At 39.3% G+C, this 24899-nt stretch overlaps 1 protein-coding gene across 8 annotated transcripts in view; it reads right to left on the bottom strand.

Annotated features, from left to right (window-relative positions):
- The window catches only part of STAU1 (staufen double-stranded RNA binding protein 1), a 31186-nt gene extending 12158 nt beyond the window's left edge, over nt 1-19028 (bottom strand). For 6 of the 8 annotated variants that reach the window (XM_032993568.2, XM_032993565.2, XM_032993570.2 and 3 more), the window contains exons 1-7: nt 18859-19028; nt 13037-13103; nt 8131-8407; nt 7162-7286; nt 5252-5408; nt 3418-3556; nt 2515-2680 (exon numbers count right to left, since the gene is read on the bottom strand). In XM_032993568.2, the coding sequence (XP_032849459.1) occupies nt 2515-2680; nt 3418-3556; nt 5252-5408; nt 7162-7286; nt 8131-8323 (780 nt within the window). In that variant the 5' untranslated portion in view covers nt 8324-8407; nt 13037-13103; nt 18859-19028. Of the gene's footprint in view, nt 1-2514; nt 2681-3417; nt 3557-5251; nt 5409-7161; nt 7287-8130; nt 8408-13036; nt 13104-14870; nt 14984-18858 lie in introns of all 8 variants that reach the window. The other 2 variants (XM_032993566.2, XM_032993567.2) reach the window with 2 other exon arrangements.
- Between the last annotated feature and the right edge of the window lie 5871 nt (nt 19029-24899).

Here is a 24899-nt window from a genome sequence, read left to right as displayed (position 1 = left end):
AAAGGGAAATTGCTGGCAAATGACAGGTAGAAAGTAGCAGGATTATATCTGTCTGTGAAATCTTAATTTGCTGCCATTGTATACACACATTATAACAGCATCTCTTATGTTCTTACACTACCGTATCCTTCAAGGACATTGCCACATTGAACACAAGAATGAACAGTGCTCACTTAGTGGTAAAATCTTCCATATTCTATCTTCATCTTGTCTAGTGCAAAACACTTACAAAAACACCAATTCCCTCAGACATTCCTAAAACTACAACACTTGAAAGCCACAAATATTAATGAATTTGACATTTAAATAGAGAACTTTAAATTAAGTTCTGATTTATCCAAGTACTTATCATAAAACAGTACTCTCTGTTCAAAGGATTGCTCTCCTTAAGCATAGCTGCATTTCTTACTGTTCATTTTGGAGACAAGTCAAACATAAATAGAAAAATGAAATAACAAATGCATGTTTTTTGTGAAAGTTTAAGTGACTTGCCCAGCATATGTATAGCAGGGTCAAGACAGCAATCAGCTCCCAGCTAGCTTGCACCTGTTTTATTCATAAACTAATTCTCCCTTGCAATCTCTTGCATCATTCACAATAGTATATCCCTTATCGTGTCCTAAAAAAAAAAAAAAATAAAGATAAAGGAAAGATTCTGTACGTTTGCTTCCTTTGCCTCTTGATTTACACCCCTTACAATGAATGAGACATCCTATAGAAAAGGATACGTGGTCATGTAAAGAAAATCGCAGTGTTTGTTCTGAAGACCTCACATTACTCAACTTTAAACACAACTCTATAAATATTATAAAGTTGCTTGTACAGAAGCATTTTTTAAAAGTTAACAGGAACAAATTCAGTTACGTGTGATCCAATTATTTTCTGCAGGGTTGGACTCCTTAGGTCCAGTACACAGAACTATGCTACCTGAGGTGGAGAAACAGCTGATGACAGTAGGTTATTTTTTATAAGGGTGAGTGGAAACAGAGCATGTCATACATTACTGACACAGAACAATACTGAGGAATTTGGGGTTCCCCTGCACTGAATGGGAACATCCCCCTCAGGCTTGACCTCTCATGCATGAAGACATCCAGCTTGTTCCTGACCACGCTCTGCCTATCATCAGTTCTAGATTTCAGTACAGAACTCATCTCCACTCCTTCAGCTTCTATTCCCAGCATCATTCTGTTCTCCCCAACAGCATTTGTCATCCCTTGGCACTTAGTAGCCTCCATCGTTCAATAATGTGCATTCCTCCAGGAGACCCTTCTGTCACCTGAAGCACTACCATGAGTGCCTCCTAGGCCTCTTCCCTGAACCATCGGATCCAGTGTTTTTGCCTAATTATCTGGGCAATGCTCTCTCCCACAAACACGCTTTGAAGTTTTAACTCAATGTCCCTTGGCTTCACAACACATTTCCTCAATCCTCTTGTTCTGCCATTCGTTCCCAGCTATTTTTTTTCCCAGTGTGAGACCCTTTGTTACCTTCTTGCCCAATTCTTCGTTTTCCTTCTTTCTCAGCACAGAGCCAGACTCTGTATCCCGCAAGTTCTCCTGTTCCCCAGACTGTAAATTATCAGTCTAACCTCCTCTTCCCGTTCTTATCCTCTCTGACAATGTTCCAGTCTCTTGCTTCTAGGTTTGTCTTGCACGGTCTCCTCCTCAACACAGTCTAGATGGCAGCATGGAGTACATCAACAGACCTCTTCCTCTTAGTTCTAACTAACATTATGCCCCCATAACTTAAGACAGGTATAATGAGCCCATAAAGGAAAGAATAAATACACTCTTTGTAGTACTCTTTGGCCAAAGCAGTCAGCCAACACATACGGGGAGGGTGCACGCAGCCAACCAGCCCCAGAAGCTGTGAGTAACTTGCGTGCACAAAATAAGACCTTCTGCCTAAAGCAACTTAATAAAAAAGCATGAAAAAAAAAAACAAAAAACAGTAACAGGGTCTTGGAATGGAAAGTGCTGGGCAGTCATAAATATGTAGAGGGATAAAAATTTGCTTTTTGTATTCGTATCATAATGTGTGTGAGTCTACTACTTCCATGAAGTTCCTGCTCTGCTGGAACTTCGATGGTTCTTTCCAGAATCGTGTAGGAGTTTTGCCCAGGAAGCAAACCCATGTCTGATTTCTATGTTGCCCATACTAGAATGCAAGTACCCCATTTACACACTTCTTCAGAAGTTTGTATATGATCTGTACCTGGTAAGATATTAGTTCCTATCTATGCTTCTAGTGCTCATATCTGACAGAGGTCTATAGCATTGCTGTGGAAAAATATGACAGCAAAAGAATTAATATAACTTCATTTGGGAAAACTCTGGTTCCATAGAAATTTATGTTTTTAAATCAAAGTGTTTCTGTTGACACAAGTAGGTCAACACTACTACACAGAATTAAATTTCACAACTGTCATCTTCCTCAGTAAGGAAAAAATCTACAACAAAACCTCAGTTTATTTTAGCAATTTATGCTTACAACACTAAGAGTAATTCCCACCTCTGGTTTCTCAGGCAAGGGCTCATTCTGCAGAACTTTCAGTGCTTTAGCAGCTGCATCATGCTTAGCAGCTTGTCTTGTTCTTCCTTTCCCATGAAACTGCTGCCCTCCAATTGAAAGCTCAACTTGATAAAGTAAGGGCCCAACAGGAAATGGGTAAAAGTACCTGCAAAGAGAGAGATTTAAATAAACAAACAGTTTGACCTACAAAGTAAACAGAAACATAAGTAATACATGGATGAATCTCTTGGACATCAGTAACCACGAATCAGCAGTAAAGCACTAGTATGAAAAAGCCAAATTTTGATTTAAAGTCTCAAAGATTTCAGAGAGAGACCTTTGAAACAGAGTATCAATATTTCTTGTTTTACAATATGAACACATTTCTAACCAACCAGAATAGAGAAAGACAATGTAATTACATTTTTACAGACCCATCAGGCCAGTAAATTTTGAAATCTCAATTCCTATGCCCATATAAAATTCTTTAAACCGAATCTTAGATTTAAATAGCTTTAGAAAAAGCATCAAATTATTTCCTTCACTTTTGCTTTTACACAGAAGGGAAATGCAAGAAATAGTTAGCTAGTTACTTCATGAAGCTGGCTATAGCCGAATGCCCTCAAAAACACTTAATCATTTGGTTCAGTTCCCTTTTTCCTCCCTTTCCCCTCCCCCCCAAATTAAAAAATAAACTTAAGTAAGACAAACTACAGATATAAATGGGTTGTACTTATCATAACCTTTTGCTTCATAAGCTGGCTATGTTTCAAGCTGAATATCCCTTTAAGGGATGCTGTATTTTTAGACAGTTTTCAGAAGATAGCATCAAAGTACTCGGATGATGAGAGCAGAAGTTCAAAGATATGAAACTGCAAAACCTAAAAATCAAATAATACATACCGTGGAGGATAAGTACCACCTCTCATAGTATAGTTATAAGTGGATCTCATCCCCGTATAAGGATCGATAGGTTTGTACATAGGTTTCTTTCCCAGTTTCATGCAAAGTGCATTTAACTCCACTGTGGGGGTTACACTGTCTAGATAAAAAGGAATATAAAGAGTTGTCCAACTGCCACAAGGAACTGAAACAATCTAAACTGTTATGCTATCTCAAAGCAGGGAAAAATGAGCTCAAGTTTTGCCATAAGCAATATCTTAAATTAATGAATTCTGGATAGAAATGCTAATGAACACAAAGAAAGTAAGTCTATAAAATGCATATTAAATTAGCAGCCTAGTACAGTTGTGACAAATCCTGTTACAAAACAGTGAATTTGCTGGGGGCTTTTTTTTGGTGTTTTTTTGTTGTTGTCGTTGGTTGGGTTGATTTTTTTTCTTTTTTGCTTTAAACTCGTAAAGCTACCAATTTATTTATTTTTACAGTGTATCTAACAATGTGGTCTGCAGAACAAAAATTTTGCTTCCCCCCAAAATACTCTGAAATTAAATTAACAGCCGTGCTACATACCTCCTGTGTCTGTTGTTTACTGAGAATGATCAAATGTTTCTCCTTGTACTCAATGACCTAAGAAGGGTTTTTATGACTCTTCACTTACAAACTGCGACTGGCCTTTTCAGAAGGAAGGCATATTGCTACTGAGGGCCATAAACATTTCTCTCAGTGCAGATATTTGTATATGAAGAATTGACTCCCTGACTATCCTCATTTGAAAAGGAACAGTCACATAAATGGTATTTTTTTCTATCACAGAGCTCACTGGCTCAAAAAACAGTGTGTGCTCCAGTACAACAGTGTTTTGTTATAAGGCAATTGCCAAAAGAAAATGAAGTTATGGAAGAGATTCACAGACAAAATAAGCAATTGCTAGCTTTAATATTTTCAGTGTTAACTGTACAAAGTGTTTCTAAAGAAATAATTTAGGTGATACCAGAATACAACTGGCACAAAAGAGAAGTTTTAACCTTTGCTGAACATAATAATGCTATCCCAACAGCTTTTAATTCAAGTGACAAAGAGTAAATACAAAACAGTAACACATGCACCCCAGATGTGAAGCTAGTTCACACTTTAATCTTTAAAGCAATCTTAGTAAAGTAATTAGTTCCTCAAACATAGTGAACTGCAACTTAAATGCTTTTATGCAAATCAACCCCTATTTCTCTTTAACAAAGTACAAATGAGGCAAACTCCAAAGTTCTGATCCAATCCCCCAACACAAAATTAACAATTTTGCTTTTAGGGTGTGTTTTGTTTTGTTTTGTTCTAATTAAACACTTCCAAAGAAATCTTTACTGTCAAGCTTTTGAATTACCCTATCAGAATTACCGAACACATTCATCTGCCCATGCTAAAGATTATTCTTTGTGTGACTGAATTCATCATGGATTTTTTTGTTTGGTTGGGTTTTTTTACTTAGTTTTCTTTTCAGATTAGGATAAACATCTTTTCCAGGATTTCACCAAGTGTTACAATACCAACCAGTAAGCTAAGCAGTGGGTTCTTCAAGCCTGAATGACTTGATGGAAAAACCCTGTACTTTTAATTTTTTACTATGATTTTTACCATGTCGCCTACAGCAATCAAAGATATTCTCACAAAACCTGACAATTGCCACTGTTAAATATGCAGAATCACTGTTTTCATTCATTCTTATGCAACTTTGAAATACATATCCAAACCAGAAAGGTGTATTCTAGGTTTTGAGTTTTGTTGGTTGTGGGTTTTTTTTTTTTTTTTTTTTAATCTTAAATCAGTTTGTTGTGGCATATACCTGGATTCTTGCCTTCACTACGAGATGGACGAGCTGTAGGCTTTGGGAATTTTGTCCCTTCCAAAGCTTTGGCAGCTGCTGCATGTTGCGCTTTTTTAATACTAGTTCCTTCAGCTTCCCAGTGCTGGTCCCCAAGAGTCAGTTGCACTGTAAACACCTCAAAAATAGAAAACATAAATTTTATTACAAGCTACTTCAGAATTCACATATTTTATTAGACCCTCTTACACAAAACAATGAGTCTTTTAGTGATGCAAAAGTTGAGAATATGGTAATCAAAGCTTTCTCAACTACCATGTCATCTCCAGATTTTAAACACTTCGGACATTGATAGGATTTCCCTGATTACGGAACTAAGCATTTCACAATAATTGTAGCTAGCAACTATCCTGCATACTGCATGAGATCATATAGACTAAAAACCAAAAGACACAACTCATATAGAGGTGACAGCTACATGGATAGCTGATATGCCAATAGTACTCTGAACAAGCAGCCTTGAAATTGAGACTTTCCACGTAACTCAATTCTTGCTTTAATACTGAGGGGTTTTTTTAACAATATTTTTCAGCAGTTTGAAGAAGGGTAAGTTCACATTGCACAATAAAAGCTTCTACATGCCCACAGGTGAGCACAAGCTATTTGATTATAGAGCAAAGCTCTGTGGCACTTCTTTTTAAGTATGTGGGATAAGGAAGGATATGCCCTATATTTTCACAAATTAATCAGACAACAGCAAGACAAGGTCTCCCTGGTAATTAAATGAAGCTTAATTTCAATCAGAATGTAACAAGTGAACAGATGCTCTAAATGTTATTCCAATACTTTTTGTAAATGCAGACCTTGCCTCCTTTCCTTCACATGGAAGCTGACATTACCTATTTTTTGGACAAAATATTTTAGTTCTTAATATTATTAAATTCCAAGGCAATTCTTCTAACATACAACAAACACTGTTCCAGGAAGCACCTTGAGACAATGTCAGATTAAATAAGACCCATCCCAGGCTGATTTTCCTTGTATGCCTTGACCTCAGTTCTCACAAAACTGAAATCTTGAATGAGGATTATCAAGTTTAATAATGCTAAAACTCCCTTCAGTGTTCTTTGCAGTAACACAAACTGCTTGTGTATTTGCTGTATTCCCCAAAAAAACTCCCTCTCTGCAAACAAGCAGAACACTAGAGGAATTGTGTATTACCAAGATTTTGACACATTGAAAAAGACATGCCATGACATGGAATGTATACCACATTCTTATATTCCCACTGTGAAGGACGAAAGATCCTTTTGCTAAAGTAACTGTTCCAGAACAGGTGAATGGTCGGTGCTCTTCTATGATACTGCACTTCAGGCAGTAAAGATCATATACCAAAATCTTTGTTTTCAAAATATCAGGCAATTAGGATACAAAGGTTTATTTTATTTACAACCTAAACAAAGCAACAGCAAAGCAACATTGAGTTATGACGTGCACAAGAAAGGACAACTCTTAATTTTAGGTGGTAAAACATTCTGCACATATCTACAAATATAGATTTGTATCTTGCCAAATACATAGCCATAAAAGCACAACAACTCCTTATGTAGCAGTTTTCCTAAAGAAAAATAACTGTCATAGATCTTCCTGCATCTCATGGGATAATTTGGACTAAGAAACTATTTTAATCTTTTAAAGTTTGTGAGTTTAATCTCAAAATATTAAAATGCACCACAGGAAGAACACAGAAAATCTGCAGAACAGGCAAGATGTAGAATAAAACCATAACATCTTCACACTTTCCTACCATTGGTACTTTGGTGAGCTTCCCTTTCCTCTCTATTATCTTGCACCAAAAGCATATACTTTGCCTTTCCACTTATGAAAGAGCATGAACAACTGCAATAAGAAACTTATATATGAATATTTACCTTAGAATGAGCTGGACCTTGCTCACTCAACAGCTTATACTCAGGTTGAATCTTGTTGAAACGGGCTAACTCATTCACAAGACACATTGGGGTTTTCTCTTTGGGGTTTGCCATGTTTGAAGGAGCTGAAAGATTACATAAAATCAGACAGATGAACAGGTAGCTACGAACTCTACTACAAATTTTAATATATATATGAAAAAAAAAAAGTGATCTCATTGGCTTAGCATTTAGTTGTCTGCAATATACCACTTCTCATAAAAGATTTGCTGGAATAGGCAGATCTGCTCATTAGCCAAACTGGCAACAATCTACTGAACTTTGGGATCTCCAAGCAATGCTCATGCCTGTAAGATGGCATCATTAAATTTAATGTTTTACTGCAAGCCAGAAGCATGAAGTTAGGTGACTCCTGCATTTAGCTTCCATCTTATGTGGTACATTTCAAGGAGCAAATCTTCTAAGTATTCACCATGGTCACTTGCTTTGAATAATTTCAAAAGCCAGTTATTTTCTCTTTCCTTCTCCTATTTCCCCCTATTACCTGTTTTTTATTTATTACCTTTTACTTGCTCTATTTTATTAGGACAATATATTTATCATTAAACAGGTCATAAAAGAACTAAAGAGAATAGAACTAAACAAACCATTTCAAACAGCATTTCTTCATATTTAAAACAAGCTACTTTAGAAAAGATGGGTAGCAATGTTTTAAAAATTCAATGATATACAATTTAAAATATTCTTTACTATTGCAAATATTTCAATTATTTATTAGAACTCCATGGAAAAGTATGCTTCTATGTGTCTCAAATGTATTTAATTCAATAGGGAGAAACCATTACAAGCTACTGTAGTTGGACAAAGATTACTTTGAAAGTATTTGTAGGTGCAAGACATCAGAAATATATCATGCCAGACTATAAACACTAAGAGTATATACATTTATTAACAGACACTCATTCTTACCTGCAGCTGCACTGGTGGATGTAACTGATGCAGAGGGTAAAGCAGAGTTTTGGATAGGTCTACCTGCATTTTCAGAGGGCAAAGAACTAGTAGTAGAAGGAATACTCAAAGGCTGTGAAAGAGATGGAGTTTTATTCAGTATCTGGCTCCCTGCAAGGGCAGCAGAAGGATTCTGAATTTGAACTTGAGACATGTTCACTTCCAACCAGAGGAAATTATTGTAGGTAAACAGTTTTGAATGCAGGCAAACTCAGTGGGATGAAGTCAAATTGCTGATCTAAAATGTAAAGATGAAAAAAAGATTATACTAAATATTTAGCATTCTCTAAGAATCTATTGAAATTATTTCTCCATCGGCGAAAAGGGGAAAAAGCATTCAATCAAGCTTCTATTATTTCCATTTTGTATGCAGTAAGTCACTTACGCATCCAGTTTTAACAGCATATTTCAATCTATATAACTTATCATTTAAGTGTCACATTAATTTATACAAGAGGAGTAGTACAGAAGCTTTATTTATACTTGTTCATTTAATATAACTATCCATTTTCCCCATCACTAAATCCACTTACAAAGCAAATCCAGTTACTTAAACTGATAGCCCCAGTTTATACACTAAGCAAAGAACAACCTTCATGAACAGATTACATTTCATGCATTCTACCATTTCAAGTTAAAGTTTTAAACTTGGAACAGCAAGCAATAAACGCATCTTCACAAAACAACTATTTAGAGCATGTACCCTTTATTATAATCATACAGTTTTCTCCCCCAGGACCAGCAAGAAGAATGCCTAGCCATTTGAGGGGAACACAACTTGTGTCCAGCAGAAAATGCCAAAGCAGCTATGACTGGGAAAAGCAAAGGTGTAAGAGTTCATAAACTATATAAGCTACATGTGTTTTGAAGGTTATTTCTATTTAAGTCAGATTTGGTCTCAATTCAAGCATCAATTTATTTATTTAGCCTTGCAACACTGTAAACAAAGCACTGAAAGTGCTCAGAGGCATCTAGGATCATTTAAGAAAAAACACCTCCAAGTGATGAACTTGTACCAGTCAGTGTGAAGTATTGTGATAAGTCTTTCCTCCACCGACAAATCAGTATTAGATTTCTCTTACACATGGATGCAACATTATCTTTATGCTCAGACAGTTAAACCTAAATATACACTAACAGGTTGCCAGTTTGAAAGCTATCATTGCTGCCAGAGCTCTGCTGCCCCATATCCACTTACGATCCACATATCAATTTATTTATTAAAAATAAATTTTACAGCCAAATAACCTCATTTTACACACAAAGGCACAGATACACTGGTCACCTACACTTTTTATTAGGCCAGCAAACAAAGGTTTATTCTTTCATAATTTATAGATGAAAAGAGAAATCACTGCTCCAGATACCACCAGGGAGCTATTAGTGGCAACACAGCTTCACTAGTGCTCTGTAAGCCTCAAATTCTGAACCTGTGAATGGACTTCCAAATGTAAGAGGAGCAGCAATGAGTCAGAGTGAAGTTTTTAGCTAGTTACTGACTAAACAAGCCTAAGAAGAGAACCTAGGTTCATACATTCATGGATACAAAGATTGATTTATTTATTTGCTTATTAAATAAGAGGAAAGAAGCTACACAGAAAACAAGATACACCAACATATATACCATCTGGAATATTTTGACTTTGAAAAAACATCATAAACATGTCAGGCTTATCATATTACCAGTTAGATAATTTGTATTTTACAGGAGAGCGAAATTAGTTCAGATCTCATTAGTCCAGAAGACCTATATGTAGATTATACTCAGAACAAATCCTATATTTGACTACTAAATGTGCTTAAGTTACACACTGTGTGCACTGTAACTGAAAACGGTATTAGGGAGTCTATCTAAAGGAACTCCAAGAAGTTGTAAGACAAAGTTGAAAAGTATGTAGAATAAGACTCCAGGGTAATAATTTTATAATCACCAAGTTTCATTCCCAGGAGCATCACTAGAAACGCTGAAAATTTTCAAACATAATACAACAATAATAATTGCCTGGAAAAGACTATAAAGACTTGCAGTGTAATAAAAAAAGCTAATTCTCCTCTCCTGCTGTGTGCAATGCCCTTCAAAGTAATTGAAATTAAACAGTTTCTAATCCACACATTGTAAGACGATGACACCAAAAGTTCTTATTTTGAAGTCAGTAACATCAGGATCTTTTCAGTCATGCTGGAAAGGAAGTCAGAAACTCTTTTTCAGAAGCTCTGCCTACAAGCACTTTGCTTTTAAAGCAAGGTACTATCCTTCATGTATTTGCCATCACCTGGTTTTAGGGAACATGGAATTTCAGCTTCAAAATACATATGTTAAAGTGGTTTTCTAGTCATACAATGCAGAGAAGAACAGTATATCAATCCCTAGTAACTTTTTCTCCCCAACAAGGGAAGTCTCTGACAAGGATATTATTAGTTCACTTTCTATATTTATGGCAGAGTACTACAGAAACTCACAGCAGTACAGCTCAGCCTGCTCTCTACCCAGCTCTCTTTCCATCAAGAGTTATAGCCATCAGCGTTCAGTCTGAAAAAACTTTTCTTCAAACACCTCTGGTTAGAATAATATTCAGGACAGACAATTCGGCAGTTATTCACAAAAAATCCGTGGAGACTTGAGGTCACATCCTAGTGCTTGAAACAATAAGGTTTTAGAAACTGATCCAATTTCAAATAGACTTCAGCTGTGTACATCCAACAACCAGACAGAAAAATTCCTGCAGACACATCCATAGCCCATAACCTGCTTTTTCTCAGCATAGAGACCAATTGCCCAAATTCGGCAGTCTGGCTGCTCCGTCACACCTGAATGGACTAGTAAGGACCTAGGAAAGTGAAGCACACCTCGCTGGAATTCACCACGTGCCCTCTCCCCAGCCTTTCAAACTGGAAGAGTTCAACCCCCATCTATCTTCTGGGAATCCAAAAGACTTCCAACCTCCCAAGAAACCAACTATTGAGAGTTTAAGCACAGCTCATTTTATGCATCTGTAAGATTGTAACGATCCCACCCACCTTTCTTTGCAAAATGCTTTGCAATTACAAGTGTAGCCATGATTTGATGACCAAAATTACCATACAAATACCTGGCCTCTGAAGCCATTAATTTAGCAAGAAAGAAAATATGTACTCAACATGATCATGTGAGTGTGACTGTTCCTAAAGGTGGAGGAAGGAAAAGCTGCAATGCCTAACCAAAGAGAAATTTTAAGGAATCAGTAAGCTGTATCTTTACTTGAAATAGAAATCTGAAACATGCAGAACAGTGTTGTTCAAGGTTTATCCCCAAGATGTTCAAGTAGCTGAGCCCCTGGCCATGCCAGTATTTCGCTACAGCTAAACAGAAATTTATTATCAAGGAGAGAACTGATTTAAATGAAAACAGAACTTTTCCAATTAATATATCACTTTTAACCTAAGTGAATATAATGCTTGTTTCTAAATAAATTGCGACGTCATGTTTCTTTCTCCTTCACCAATATACCAATCCCACGTGTTTTTATATTCAGATCAAAAGTTGAATCTACATCCTGTAAGTGATGACCAATTTGGAACTATTTCAGAGTTCATTCGATTGAACTCTGGCAGAACCAAAGCAAAGTAGGCATTAAAATCATCTTGTGAATTGCTGAAATTCCACTTTACAAATTTCTGACAATTTTAGATAGTAGGTAGCAACTCACAAGATTATACCTTGCAAGTTTATATATACAAATAAATATTATGTTTCTTTTAAAAAACATTTAGTTCATGCTTTGGCAAGCAACTTCAAAGAACAGTCTGACAAGACAAACTGGAATTTTGTCTGTATTTTTTCAGCTATCTGTGAAGTTTATGATACTGTAGTTGATTTGTGTGAAGTATTTCACTAGGGTATACGAACTCACTGTCCATCATTGCACATTTAATTATAGGCTATTTGGGGATTCTAAAAGGGCTTACATTGCTTTTACAAAGTAATATGCCCCCTTCCCTATAACAAGCTTACAAAATCCTAACTGTCCAAGAAAAAGCACTGTAATCTAGAAAGCTGAAGCTAACAATTTATAAAGGCTGTTTCAGTGGATACAGAAACAAAGAGATGCCAATATTTTTCCATGTAATCAGAGGTTAGCTACTTCAAACTTCTCAATACAAATACTAGTACATATAGCTGACCTCTATACAATACTCAAGGCATTGTTAGACCTTAAAACCACTCACAAACTTTGAAAGACAGGTGAATGAACAAATGTTTCACTCATGCCATCTTAGCCAGCAGCTAATCACATAACTTACTCCTTTCCCACCCTTCCAGACTTACTTTTTGCTAACTCAAACATTAATATTTTAAATTTTATTGAGACGATGTTGCTCTAGAATATTATCCTCATGATGGTAATGTCTGCCATCAAACAGCTCAATGACTTATGGACAATAATAAACTTAGAGAGATGGATTTTCAGATGACAGAGCACTGTCTCCCACTCCACTTCTAAGATTTTTATTTTCTTCTGGCACATCAATGCCTGGAATATTTCCAGAAATTTTGAATACATTAAAATGCAAAGTTCAGAAGTCACTAAGGTAACCAAAAGGCAAGCAAAGAAATGCACAAAGATGTGAACATAGTCTCAGTCCACTCAGCCAAAAAAAAATTAAAATCTTCCTATATAAAAGAAAGAATGTAGCATTTTCAAATAAAAGACCTCTTGGGGCTTTCTTGTGTTATAATCCTCAAAGGTGTTGCAGACAGAAGCCAGAGGACCAGCCAAAAACCAGATACTTTCTGTGGATAATCATGTTTTATCACAACTTGTGGTTTCTTTAATATGAAGCAAATAAAAGGTAAGAAACTTTAATGTTTTAAATAAGTTTCCTGTACCTTTAGGAGATCCAGAGAGTGAAGATTTAGATTTAGTTCTGAATAGGGTATTTATGATGGAGAATGCCTAAAAGGAAAAACAGAGTGTTAATATTTTACTTCCTAAAGCTACAAAAAGATCTTCTGTAGTAAATGCCGCACCACTACACTGAATTTGCCTCATTCATTTGGATGACAAGAATTTGTATGACCATTAAACTCTCACTGACAGACTGCTCAGCAGAGCTATGTTTTTCCAAGCAGAAATTCCAACCTGATCCAAGAATCTTCTTTCTTCGCTCTTTCCCCAAATCCAAGTGATTTTTCTTACACAAACAGTGGAATCTCACAATAGTGTTTTTGCAGAATCATACATCACCTGCAAATTTTCTTTCTGTAGTAAGGCTTCCAGCTACGTAGAAGTTAACCTTCTTCCTAACAGCCCTAGAGATCAGCTACTGAAATGAGACCTCAATTCACAAAGGCAGACCAAAAGCAAGCCACTAACCCAAGAAACTCTGACAGCTGTTAACTGCAAAAGACTGATATAAATTTTACCTTTTGGCTACATTTCCAGTCTAATGATTCACTCATAAATAGGCATATAAAAAAATCAACCTAGCTAAAACCATTTTAGAATAAAAGTGTTTCAGTACTGAATATGAAACCTGTCACTGCACAGGCTGCTCTAAATGGAAATCAAAATGTATTTTATTCTGCTTACAAATATAGCACAAAGTGTTTAATCCTTCTTTTCCATGACTAAAGCCAACTGTATGCAGATGCTAGCAACATTACTACCAGCAACAAAATGGGTAAGATCACAATCTCGATTAAGGTTAGAAGAGGATGTAGATAAACAAGCTCTTGAATTTACTTCAGACAGCCATTTCAAAATCTTACAATGAATCCTGGAACTATAACCAGTTCTCTTGGAAGAGTCCTGCAGAACAGGCGAGGATACAGAGCCTGAAAAAGGCAGACTTCGTGTCTATCTTTTAAATGGAGAGTGAACAAGGAAGACAAGAGAATTACAGTCCTATCAGTTCAACTGTTATTCTAGAAGTTTTTATGTGGGCTTAATTAGGCACCTGAAAAACAAGGAAATGAATAATATTCCCAGGTAGAATCAAAACCAAGTTGTATAAAGACAACTGAATTAACTCCAGCCATCTCTGGTGGTCTAACCAAGCTCAAAAATGAATCTCTTGATCTCAGCAGGAACAAGTGCAAACTTCTGGGCTGCTGATCAAACACAAGACAGAAAAACCACCAATTGACACCAATAGAGTGGGAGAAGAGTTACAATCAATATAACATCACTACTTCACACAAGCCAGTGCTGACAGGCTCTTTTAGAAAAAGCAATCATCATATTGAGATGCAGAAATGGCAAAATAGCCTGAGAGATACCTGCAGTAGTCCTCCTACTCTGTACTCAGTGCTCCTGAGACCTCAGCTGGAGCACTGCATCCACACTGGGGTATCACTACGCTTTACGACAGACGTGGACCCAATTAGCAAAAACAAAGTAGGAAAAAGCACAAAACATTCAGCTTTAGAAACATATAAGAAAAACACTAAAGGATTCCTGCTGAAGCAGGGAGGGCTGGCTGAGGCCTGACAACCAGCAGTCTTCAAGTACTTAAAAGGTTTTTGGAGTGGAAAAGAATAATCTGTTCTTCGTGTTTAAAGTGTCAGATCTAGAAGCAAGAGGCTTAAAAGTGAATCCAGAGAACGCTTTCTGACAGCAATGGTTGCAATGAACCACACTGGTTTGGGCGATAGAGGTGACTTCACTGTTGGCAAATTTTAAGTAATTGATAAACATCCATTTAGAATGAGGTTGGCATACCTGACACCACAGAGGGATGGACTACTTCACTCCCTGGAGTCCCTCCCAGTCCAGATTGCCATGACTGCGAACACACTTTTGTGCTCCTGACTGTGACAGCGCGTTTCTGTCTCCTATCAGAGGAAGACAACGACCTTGTTGTTAAACAACAGGTTTGGCAAAAAGGCAGATCTCACGTGAGTCCTACTGCAAACTTGCTCTGAACTCTGATAAACCACTTGAAAATACAAGGGAGACCAAATCCTCAAAAAAATGTATTTTATTCATTGTTAGGACCAGAATATGGTAAGGTGTCCTATTCCTCAGGATGCACGCATTCATAAGGCTGGAAGTTATGACATTCTCATTATGCTACTTGTTATGAAGTTGCATGTGTACCCCACTAAAACTTTCTTTCCGTTCATTGATGACCTAGCACCATCAGGCAGGGAGGGCTTTTTACAGAACACGAAGAGAGTAGCATGAGAAACAGAAGAGATACCAGATAAAACCATCAAGATTCAAATTACAAGGACTTCTTGACATCAACAACTAGAGATCATGTCATAAGCAATATCCAAGAAAAAAATTTAGCTACAGGAAATGAGGTTTTAAATTAAGTATTAATTTATTTCTGAAAAGCAGATGCTTCATAACATAGTTGACTCTTCAGTCACATAGCAAGGACAACAACAAACTCTGTTCTCAAGGCAGGAAAGTTAACTTATTTCACAGATGGGCAACTAGAACACAAAACCAAAGTCCTGTCCCTGCAAAAGGATATAGGTATCCGAGGTGGGAGCTAGGCAGAACTGACACAACTAAACAAACTGTGGAATGCACAACATTTACTCACTAACCCCTCTGTCACCTGCATCTCCACATGCCCGTAGCTCTATTGCCACTCAACATCAACCAACCCTCGTCTGGGTAAAGGCACGGTGCTGCAGTAGCACTTTTCTACCACACAGGAACAATCTGCTGAGCTGGTCTGACAGAGGAGGCCAAAGCCCCACAGCTCCAATCAGAATTTATGGTCACATCGAAGACAGACCCACTGTTCAACAACATTTTCACCTATCGCCTGCAGACTGAGGAATATTCCAGTGCATTCATTATCTAGACAAAATATTGGCTCAAAAGATTCCCTCTCTCCTCCCTTTTTTCAAAGGAGTTTTAAATAAGTCAAACGTGGTGGCTGAGTCTCTTTTGTCCCACACTCAACCATTTTGGAGCATGAAGAACAAATTTCCACAAATTCCAGGAGGCTTGCTGAGATGGTTCGTTTCCTAATATACATTTAACCAACCCATGAGTGGTAACTTTGTAATATATAGCATAAAATTCTCAAGTGTTTGACTGCTGCAACAGTGCTTAAGAACAACATCTAACTATTTAGAATTGGAAGTCTAAATAAATATTCACTACCAATCAAGATTAAAAAAAGAGACTATAAATTTTACAGACTTAAGGCTAGTTACACAGAAGGTAAAACACTAGTTGAACAATGTTTTCTTCTTAGATAAATCTTTTTCTATAATATTTGGGCAAGACAAGGTACATCTTAAAGGCAACATTCACTGTAGGAAAAGATGATGGTCCTTTTGAGTACTGGTAAGATGAATTTTTGAGGGTGGAAACACTAAGCAAATTAGTTTGGGAGCTAAGACATGGATTATTAATAAGAGAACAGGTGATGAAAAACTAAAATTTGAAAGTAAAATCTGAAGGAAGAGGGAACTAGCAGATGTACACGTAAACCAGACAGTTCCAAACATAAACCAGAAAGCAATAAGTCAATCATGAATAAACGCTTAAATGTTTTACTTCTAGCTGAATTAGTTAGTACTGGGACAAAATATTTAATTATTTTTTTCCCCTGCAGTACAGCAGGTCAAAAACCCCCACTGATACTGATTACAGTTAACATGGTAATCAGTCCACAGATCTCTATCGTGCTGCTTGCATCTTCAAGAACTTTAATAAAATAATCAACTCCTCAGCAAGGGTCCCAGACAAAGCAATTAAAAAAGTTTTTTCAAAAGTTCCTATGTCTTCAGAACAAAGTTGCTGTTCTTCAGTAAGATCTGAAAGGCATAGAGCATTTTTCAATTTTGCTCTGACTTTGTACAGTTACATCACCACAAATTTATTTCAACCTGTGAATACTTTAATCTTCCTACAAAATACCTAACATTTTGAGTGACTGGTACTGATAATGAACAAATAATTAATGATAAATGTTATGAAAAATTTTAAACAAAGAAAGAGTGGCTGCTTAAACTAATAATTAAAAAATAATTGTATCCTGCATACATCCTTTAAAGAGAGTTTTGAAATGAGATTCTGATCCAACATCAGAAAATATAGTAAAAAAATTCAACCCACTGACTCTTTAAATTTTCATCAAGATGTGACAGATATCCAGTGAATATCTCTGTAAAGGTCTGAACATACAAATTTACTGCATATGAGATGATCACTAGACAAATCAGAGATCACTTCATTACATCCTAGCTATAAATGCATCATTAAAACTGAAGTTTGATGTTCACTAGTAGTTTCAAAAACATACACTTCTGCCAGTTAGAGCAACAGAACTGTATAGTACACTTGCATGTTTTTGTTAGAAAGAAGATTTTACAAACATACTATTCCAAAAGCAGACAAAGGACTTCATTCAGATGTTTTATTTCACTGCTATATATAGACCTTGCCTTCATTTACATTCCAAATTATCTTCCTCCCAGGTTTGCCTTAGCCCTGCCAGAAAAGCAATGACAAAAATACCCAACAGATGAATAAATCAGAAAAATGGCTGTCAACTTACTAGCTATAGTATCACCTAGATGGACAAATGAATTAAACCCGGTATAACCTCTTGGACAGGCAGAAGTGGTGTAAAGATTTAAAATGAACTTGTTGCTGTTACACCTCCTGAAAAGCTAGTGTTGGGATCAAAAAACAGTGAAAAGAAAAGTCAGCCTGGTGCAGTGATGGCTGCCAAAGCCAGTGGTCAATGAGGAGAAAGTGTGATGATGCCCGTGTTCAGAAAGAAAGCTAAAGCTGCTAACAGCAGCTGTCTCAGTGTTTGCACTGTAATCTGTACAAGGAGAAGGCTGGGGGCGTCTCCTGCTGTTGCCACCACATCTACATCTTTTATCGCAACAGTCAGAGGAGCCCAGTTCAGTCTCGGGAGTTTTGCCACCGAGATCACTGTGCCCCTGAGACTTCGCAGAAGTCTGTGACTGTTGTCACCCACTCCAGGCAATCTGGAGAACCGGGATGGCCGCAGCCGCTTTCTCCAAGGGATCCCGAGATCCCGAAGCAGCCGCGCTGCCACCGACCCCCGCGGCGGGGCGGGCAGCCAGAGCCGCCGCTGTCGCCCTCCAAGCTGGAAGGGGGATTGCGGGCAGGGAAGGATTGCCAACACCACCTGCCTGGCGCGCTCGGGGGGCCGGCGGCTGCTGCTGCTGCTGCTCGCCCCGTCTCCCGGCGCCCCGGGAGCGCAGCCCCGCCGCTGTCACTCCCCTCGCCGGGGCCGGCCGAGCCCCCTCCTGCCGCCCCCCAACCCCCCACCCCCCCGGTTCGCCCCACGGGCCTGGGGGCGCCGCGGCCGTTCGGGGCCCGCGCTATCCCCGCCGAGGCTCAGCGGGGGCGGCCCCACGGCTCGCCCGCCGCCGCCTACCCCACGCTCCCCCGCGCCGGGCCCCTGCCAGGCTGGGGAGGGGACACACACACACACACACACACAGGGCCGGGGGCTGCCCGCCCGGCCCGCCGCCACCCCTGGGGAGCCGGGCAAAGCCCCGTGCGGCGAGGGAAGGGGGGAACGGCGGGGGGGAGCGGAGGTGGGGGGAACGGGCCCGCCCGCCGCGGGGGCTGTCCCCTCCCCACAGCCCCGCCGGCGCGGCTCGGCGCGGCCCCCGCTAGGCCCCGCCGCCGCCGCCGCCACCCCCCGCCCCGCTGCCTCGGCGCCGGGGGGAGCCCGGGCCGCCTCCCCCCTCACCTGGCTGCCTGGGCTGCGGCTCCCGGGCCGGCTGGTGGTGCGGGCCAGCGGGCGGCTCAGTCCATGGGCCGGGTCCCGGGGGGGGCCGGGGGGCGACCGCGGCAACGGAGGGAGGCGGCGGGCACAGGGCAAACACTAAAGAGAATGAGCGGGGCCAGCTCCGGCCGGAGAGGAAGTGACGGCACCGCGCCGGGAGGTGGGGCAGGCGAGGAGCCAACGGACAGCGGCCGAGCCTCCTCGGGCGCCGCCCCTCTTCGCGACTCCAGCCAATGGGCGCGGGGGCCGGCGGAGAGCTCCGCCTCCTCGGCGGAGACTACAAGTCCCGGCGTGCCCGGCGGAAGGGCCGCGGCCCGCCTCGGGGCGGAGGAACTACAGCTCCCGACATGCCCCGCCAAGATGGCGGCGCCGGCGGGAGGGAACGGGCTGGGGCCCCGGGGCCGCTCCCGGCCGCCTTCCCCCCAGGGCCCGGCCCGCTCCTGCGGCTCTGGGCACCGGCACCGCCGTCCGCTCGGCAGGCCCGGGCACCGCGGCCGCCGGCGATGGGGCGAGGGGCCGGCGGGCCCGCAGCCGCCCCCCCCCGCCCGGTGCCTGCGCTTCGCTTGCGTGTGGAGCCAGCCAAGCCTCGGGCAGGAAATGCCCCGTTTTCTAGTTCCATCGCAGCACTTGTGGGGAAGGAGGAACCTGAAGCCAAAGAAAGGCAGAAGGTGCCCGAGGCCCCTGGGAAGCCTGGTAAAGCGCCGGGAAAGGAGGGCGAAGGCAGATGGGCGTTCGACAGGGGTGCATTCAGGTCAAGCGTCTGCGTAAAGTTCTTTTCAGATAAGGAGTGAAGAGTGAATGTCGGCCAACACGACTAGGGAAGAGCATTCAAAAAAAAAAAAAAATCTCAAATTTCAAAACACGGGGGTGGGAAGGAAAAATCGTGCTGAACCGAAGAAGATAATACAAGTAAAACCAGTAACTACACACACACAAAATCCTTTGAACAGATCCGGTCCTGGAAAAAATCCAAAATTGTGTGTACAGTTGCGCACAACTGAAGTTATTTAACTCAGCAGCTAGCTGGGGTACGCTTAAATTCAAGCTTTACATTTGAATCTAGAGCTTATGTAAAAGGTATATAAGCTAAATCTGTTTAGCTCCTGTGCACAGCTTTAACTTGTCCTCTTTGTCATCTATCCCCCCATTTCCTTAATTTCCCCCCGCTCCCCTCCACTGCCAGCAACTAACTGCCACCACCTTAACCATAGTTCTCAGTGATTTTGTCGTTGTTTCTGCTGCACTCTTGAAATTACTACCTGGAGTGAATCCATCTACATTAACTAAATCAAAGCCAAGATTTGAATGCATTTATTTTGCATTAAGAAAGCAAAAATTCAAGCATGCCAGTAGTGAAGTCTATAATTTCTAGTAATTTTAGATGTCATACAAATTGAGCTTTTAAATACTGTTACGTTGCTTCAGAGACCACAGCTCCTGAAAGAAGAGTGAAAACTAAATTAACAGCAGCATGCAGCTGTCCAGTTAACTCCTGACATAGCAGAAGTTTCCCTTCCTGGGTCACTGTAGCAATCAAAATGCCCTACAAGATTTAAATAAATGCCATCATTAATTTTTTTTAAAGTATCATTAAGCATTTTAAAGACAACACTTTTTCTAACCTCTGTGATTTCTGAAAGCAATATAACTGTTTTTTTATAACAAATCTGCACTAGCAAAGAAGCTAGCAAAAATTATAGTACAATATTCAACAGTCTGCCGTTGTGCTAGAATAGGTCAATCCATTCTGTCAGAAAAAGATACTATGAGAACTTTTTGTTTCAGAAATCTTTTATCTTTCTTAATAGGGAAAAATACATTTTAAGTTACATGGTTGCATTTAAACCCTATGGCATCATTAAATTACAAGTGAGTAATTTCTGCCATTGTTCAGCAAAAAAAATGTGGCATCCAGCCCACAACATTTACTAACCAAATACATGTAACTTAATTCTACAGTAAATGCAAAAGCCTTCATATTTAGTGGGTAGAATCACAGCTACAACGTTTCAGCAAAACCAAATTAGAAATAAAAAACAATATACCTAAAGCTCCACATCCATTTCTGTATTTAATACTGATCTGGATTCCAAAGATACCATAAAGAAAATACATCATACACTTAAAATCGATTGACAATATAACATTTAAAAGACACTCTCCAGTATATAAGTATGTAGATATATATCCCATATCACATTTAAACACCTATTCATATATTCTCGTGTTCCGCTGCATAATAATATGTGCTGTTAGATGCTTTAATTATTCCAAGCCAGCAACAGTTATATTTCAGTAGGAAATGAAATTTCAACTGTTGTGTAATCATTACTGCAAGGCTTAATGTTATCTATAACAGAAACAACATTTGTGCAGGTTTTTTGTACAAGGTGGAGGCAGGGAATTACGAAGTTAACTACTTTTTTTTTTTCCCCAGATTGAGTTACATTAAAAATTCGTTTTTATGTTCTCCTTTTCCAGAAAATTGTGAATGTCTGGATAAGCGTAAAATCTGCACAACTGGGACAAAAAGCTTCTGCAACCAGATTACGAGGTTGAACATAATTTAAGAAAATATGTATGTAATTCAAAAGTCAGAGGAACAGTTGGCACACCACCTCAAATATCCAACATATGTCCTTTCACTTGAAGGATATTTACTCCTCTATTATGTGTACGATTATCAATTATTCAAAAATGTTACAAAAGGCTTTTCCACTCTTCTTTATGCAGCAGCTTAAACAAGGACAGAAATTTATTTCTAGCTAATAATTTGTAAAATATTTGAAACTTCCATTTTCTTTTATGAAGGAAGCAGTACTGTAATTACAGTATTTTCACATGTTTATGTAGAAATCTAATATTTGTTATTAATATTCACTTTGTTAAATACTTACTTCAAAACACCCCTTACATCAGGCACAAAACCAGAGTGTGAATTTCACTTCACAGCTTTTAAAAATGAAAACTTTTTACTAGGAAGCTAAATATATGAACCAGCTGTACTAAACCCCCTTTATTTTGCTTTTCTGACTGTTACTCATTTGTAACAAAATATTCTTTACTTTCTATTAAGAGGTATTACTTTATTATTAAAGTATTTTCGTCTATTCTTATCTTGAATACAACACAGTAAGTCCAGCATAAGCTCTGACTTCACGTGAATTAAAAGATTATTATTTTGAGAGAAAATTTTTAAGCCTATAGTCACTTTGCAATTAGCTGTCAACAGAAGTCATTGAGCTTTTTATGTACTAGCTAGTACCTATTGTCATAGCCCGTATCGCCCAGGAACGCCTCAGATTTCCTCTGAATTATATTAAAGGCAAAAATGACTTAATTTAAATAAATAAGGATAGAAAGCTAAGGGAAAATAAAGCATTTATCCTGCTTTCTGATAGCTGGGTAGATTCATCGGTAAATTTAAATTTTTGCAGAGAAGTCATGCCTGGCGCGTATCTTTGTCAGTTAACAACTGCACAATTTTAAAAGCAAATGCCTAAAACAGGAGAAAAATGTAATACTTCTGCTGAGGGCTAAAAGAACGTGCATGACTCCTCTCCCAACTTTTTTTTGTTGTTGATGGATTCTGCAAAACAGGTAACAGGTATTGAGAAATACTATCGTTTCTGTGAAGAAAGAATTAAGCAGTTTTAAGACAAAAATCAAGGTTTGACATTGGGAAGCTTTGGTACAAGGAAACCACGCAGCCATCTGGGAGCATGGGGTAGAGCTGTATCCAGAGGAGCTTTCCCCGAGCTGTCGTGTGCAGCCTGGCAGAGGCAGCTCTGTTTGTCAGGCGAGACAATTTACTCCACCAACTCTAGCTGAATGCCTACATCTCCACACTGCTACAGCCAAGCAGTTTTTATTAGCTGAGCTAGTGCAGGTCTATAGATGCTGCACTGCAAACTTCTTCCAAAGTTTTGTCAAAATGTCTTTGAAGGGATTCGCCAGGATTTTAGCAGCATTTCTGACAGCTTGAAGCATGCAGTCGTGGGACTGATAAAGGGAAGCTCTCTGAATGAATGATAAACCTTTTCTGTAGAATGAGTGAACTTCAGGGAAGGGTGAAGAACTGTAAACAGAGATTGCTGTGAACAGCTTTGAGCAGGAATCTCACACGATGCCTTATGGTTAACTCGTGCTGGTGACAATACAAAGACATGCTCTCATCACTTTAGTCTGGCCTACCCCGTTGTGGACCCTATTATGGCTCTTAGGAGGGCTGTTCTTGTGGAATGAGTACAAAAGTACATGCAACAATGGAAGAAGGGGAGCCTGATGGAAGGCACATTGAAGCAAGCTCCTGAGAGCCTACAGAAAATCAAGTTTTCTGAAAGCAGAAGTCAGCTGAGAGAAAAAATGTACTCTGACCTTATCAGAGAATTTTTAGAATGAAACATCTGGTTCACTGAGAGTATGACTCTTATCTTAGCACATATTTGTGTGAAGAAATAAAGAACTTTGCTTTAGTATGTCCTATGGATGCTGGTAGCATCATGGCCCATTCATAACCCAAGAAAACAAGAATACGTACTGGTCTTGAGAGTGGTGGTGTCTTTTTTTTTTTTTTTTTTTTTCCTCTAAACCAACACTAACTTATTTCTTCTGTTAAAAAAACCTCAGAACATTATTCAGAAGCTGACAACCACAAGTAACTAGGCTCCAGAAAATGACAGTATCTTAGAGTTCCATGGTGTCAAAAGATCCCCAAAGGGATGTCCCTTTGCATGTTTCATACTCAAAAAGGAAAAAGTATTTTTTCCCCTTGAATAATCCTCTACCATTATCAGTTGCAAAGGAGAATTGGCTACGTATTTTCAGAAGTGTTTCAGAAGATCCATCACCATCAGGTGATGGGCAGGATTTAATTGTCTAATTAGATCTGAATTAGATGCTCCCAAGTCCTCAGAAGATCCACTGACACCAGGTGGTTCCAGCCTGAGCTTTCTAAAGAAACTGGTACTTGCCTGTTTAACACGGAATACACGGAAGGGGCCCTCTAGAAAAGTTCAACAATCTTGCAAAAAACTGTTAAAACATTGCTTGCATCAGTTTCCACTAAAATTAACAGAAAAAATATAGTTGGAACATTATATTGCCTTACAGAATCTTGAGAATGGGAGGTGTCAGAAGTAGCAAGAAGGTCTCACCCTAAATGCCAATAATGTTTGCCTGTACTCTGAAGCAGAGATGCATCTGCTTGCCTACACTACACTTGAAAAGTTCATTTCCCTGAAAGGGTAAGTGCTCTATATAAACACTTGCATGCTTTATGAAATCTGCAGACTATGTCAGGATTAAATAACATGTCACTAACAGTGCCACAGCCACAACCATGTCTACAAGGTCTAAGTTACTCAATTCTGAGTGAACTGAAGAACAAATATACCACACTAGTATTTGCTGAAGTCACGTAGGCACTTATTCACACGGAATGTCTGTCCAACAACAAAAAGTCACACATTGCATAAAGTGCAAGATAACAAACATCAAGATTCACTGATAATTTTCCATTCAGAAGAGCCTATTTTTCTTTGCCTACCTCTCAGAAAGGTTCTGGCTTGTTGCTGTAAATCCTGTCCAGTTCCATCTATGTTGGTACTAGTAAGATAAGAAACATCTGTTCCCTTACATATCTCAGCAACCTGTCACCTAAAGAAATCTTGCTTAGCACAGCAGAACTAAGATGGTATAATATGAGCCCCTTAATATTGCATAGTGCTGAAGAAGCCCATCTCAGTAGAAGGTTATCTAGCATACATGAATAACAGGCTGTCTACTTGAATAGATGGAAAGATCGCATGTTAAATTACTGTTACACGACCACCAGTACCAATTTAATTTTGGTTCTTTGAGGCTGACAGGAAAAAAAGTCTGCAAGTTCCCTGTAGAATTGTTCTCCCTATTATCCAAGGAAAAAGACAAAGCTGTAGAGCAGACAGGGTTCTGAGTACCCTTTTGGCTTGCAGGTTTTGAATGACCACAGCTCAATTAACACT

This window comes from Tyto alba, unplaced genomic scaffold (genome assembly GCF_018691265.1).
Source record: "Tyto alba isolate M040663 unplaced genomic scaffold, T.alba_DEE_v4.0 Super-Scaffold_33, whole genome shotgun sequence".
Taxonomy (NCBI): domain Eukaryota; kingdom Metazoa; phylum Chordata; class Aves; order Strigiformes; family Tytonidae; genus Tyto; species Tyto alba.
This window is presented reverse-complemented; position numbering and strand designations above follow the sequence as displayed.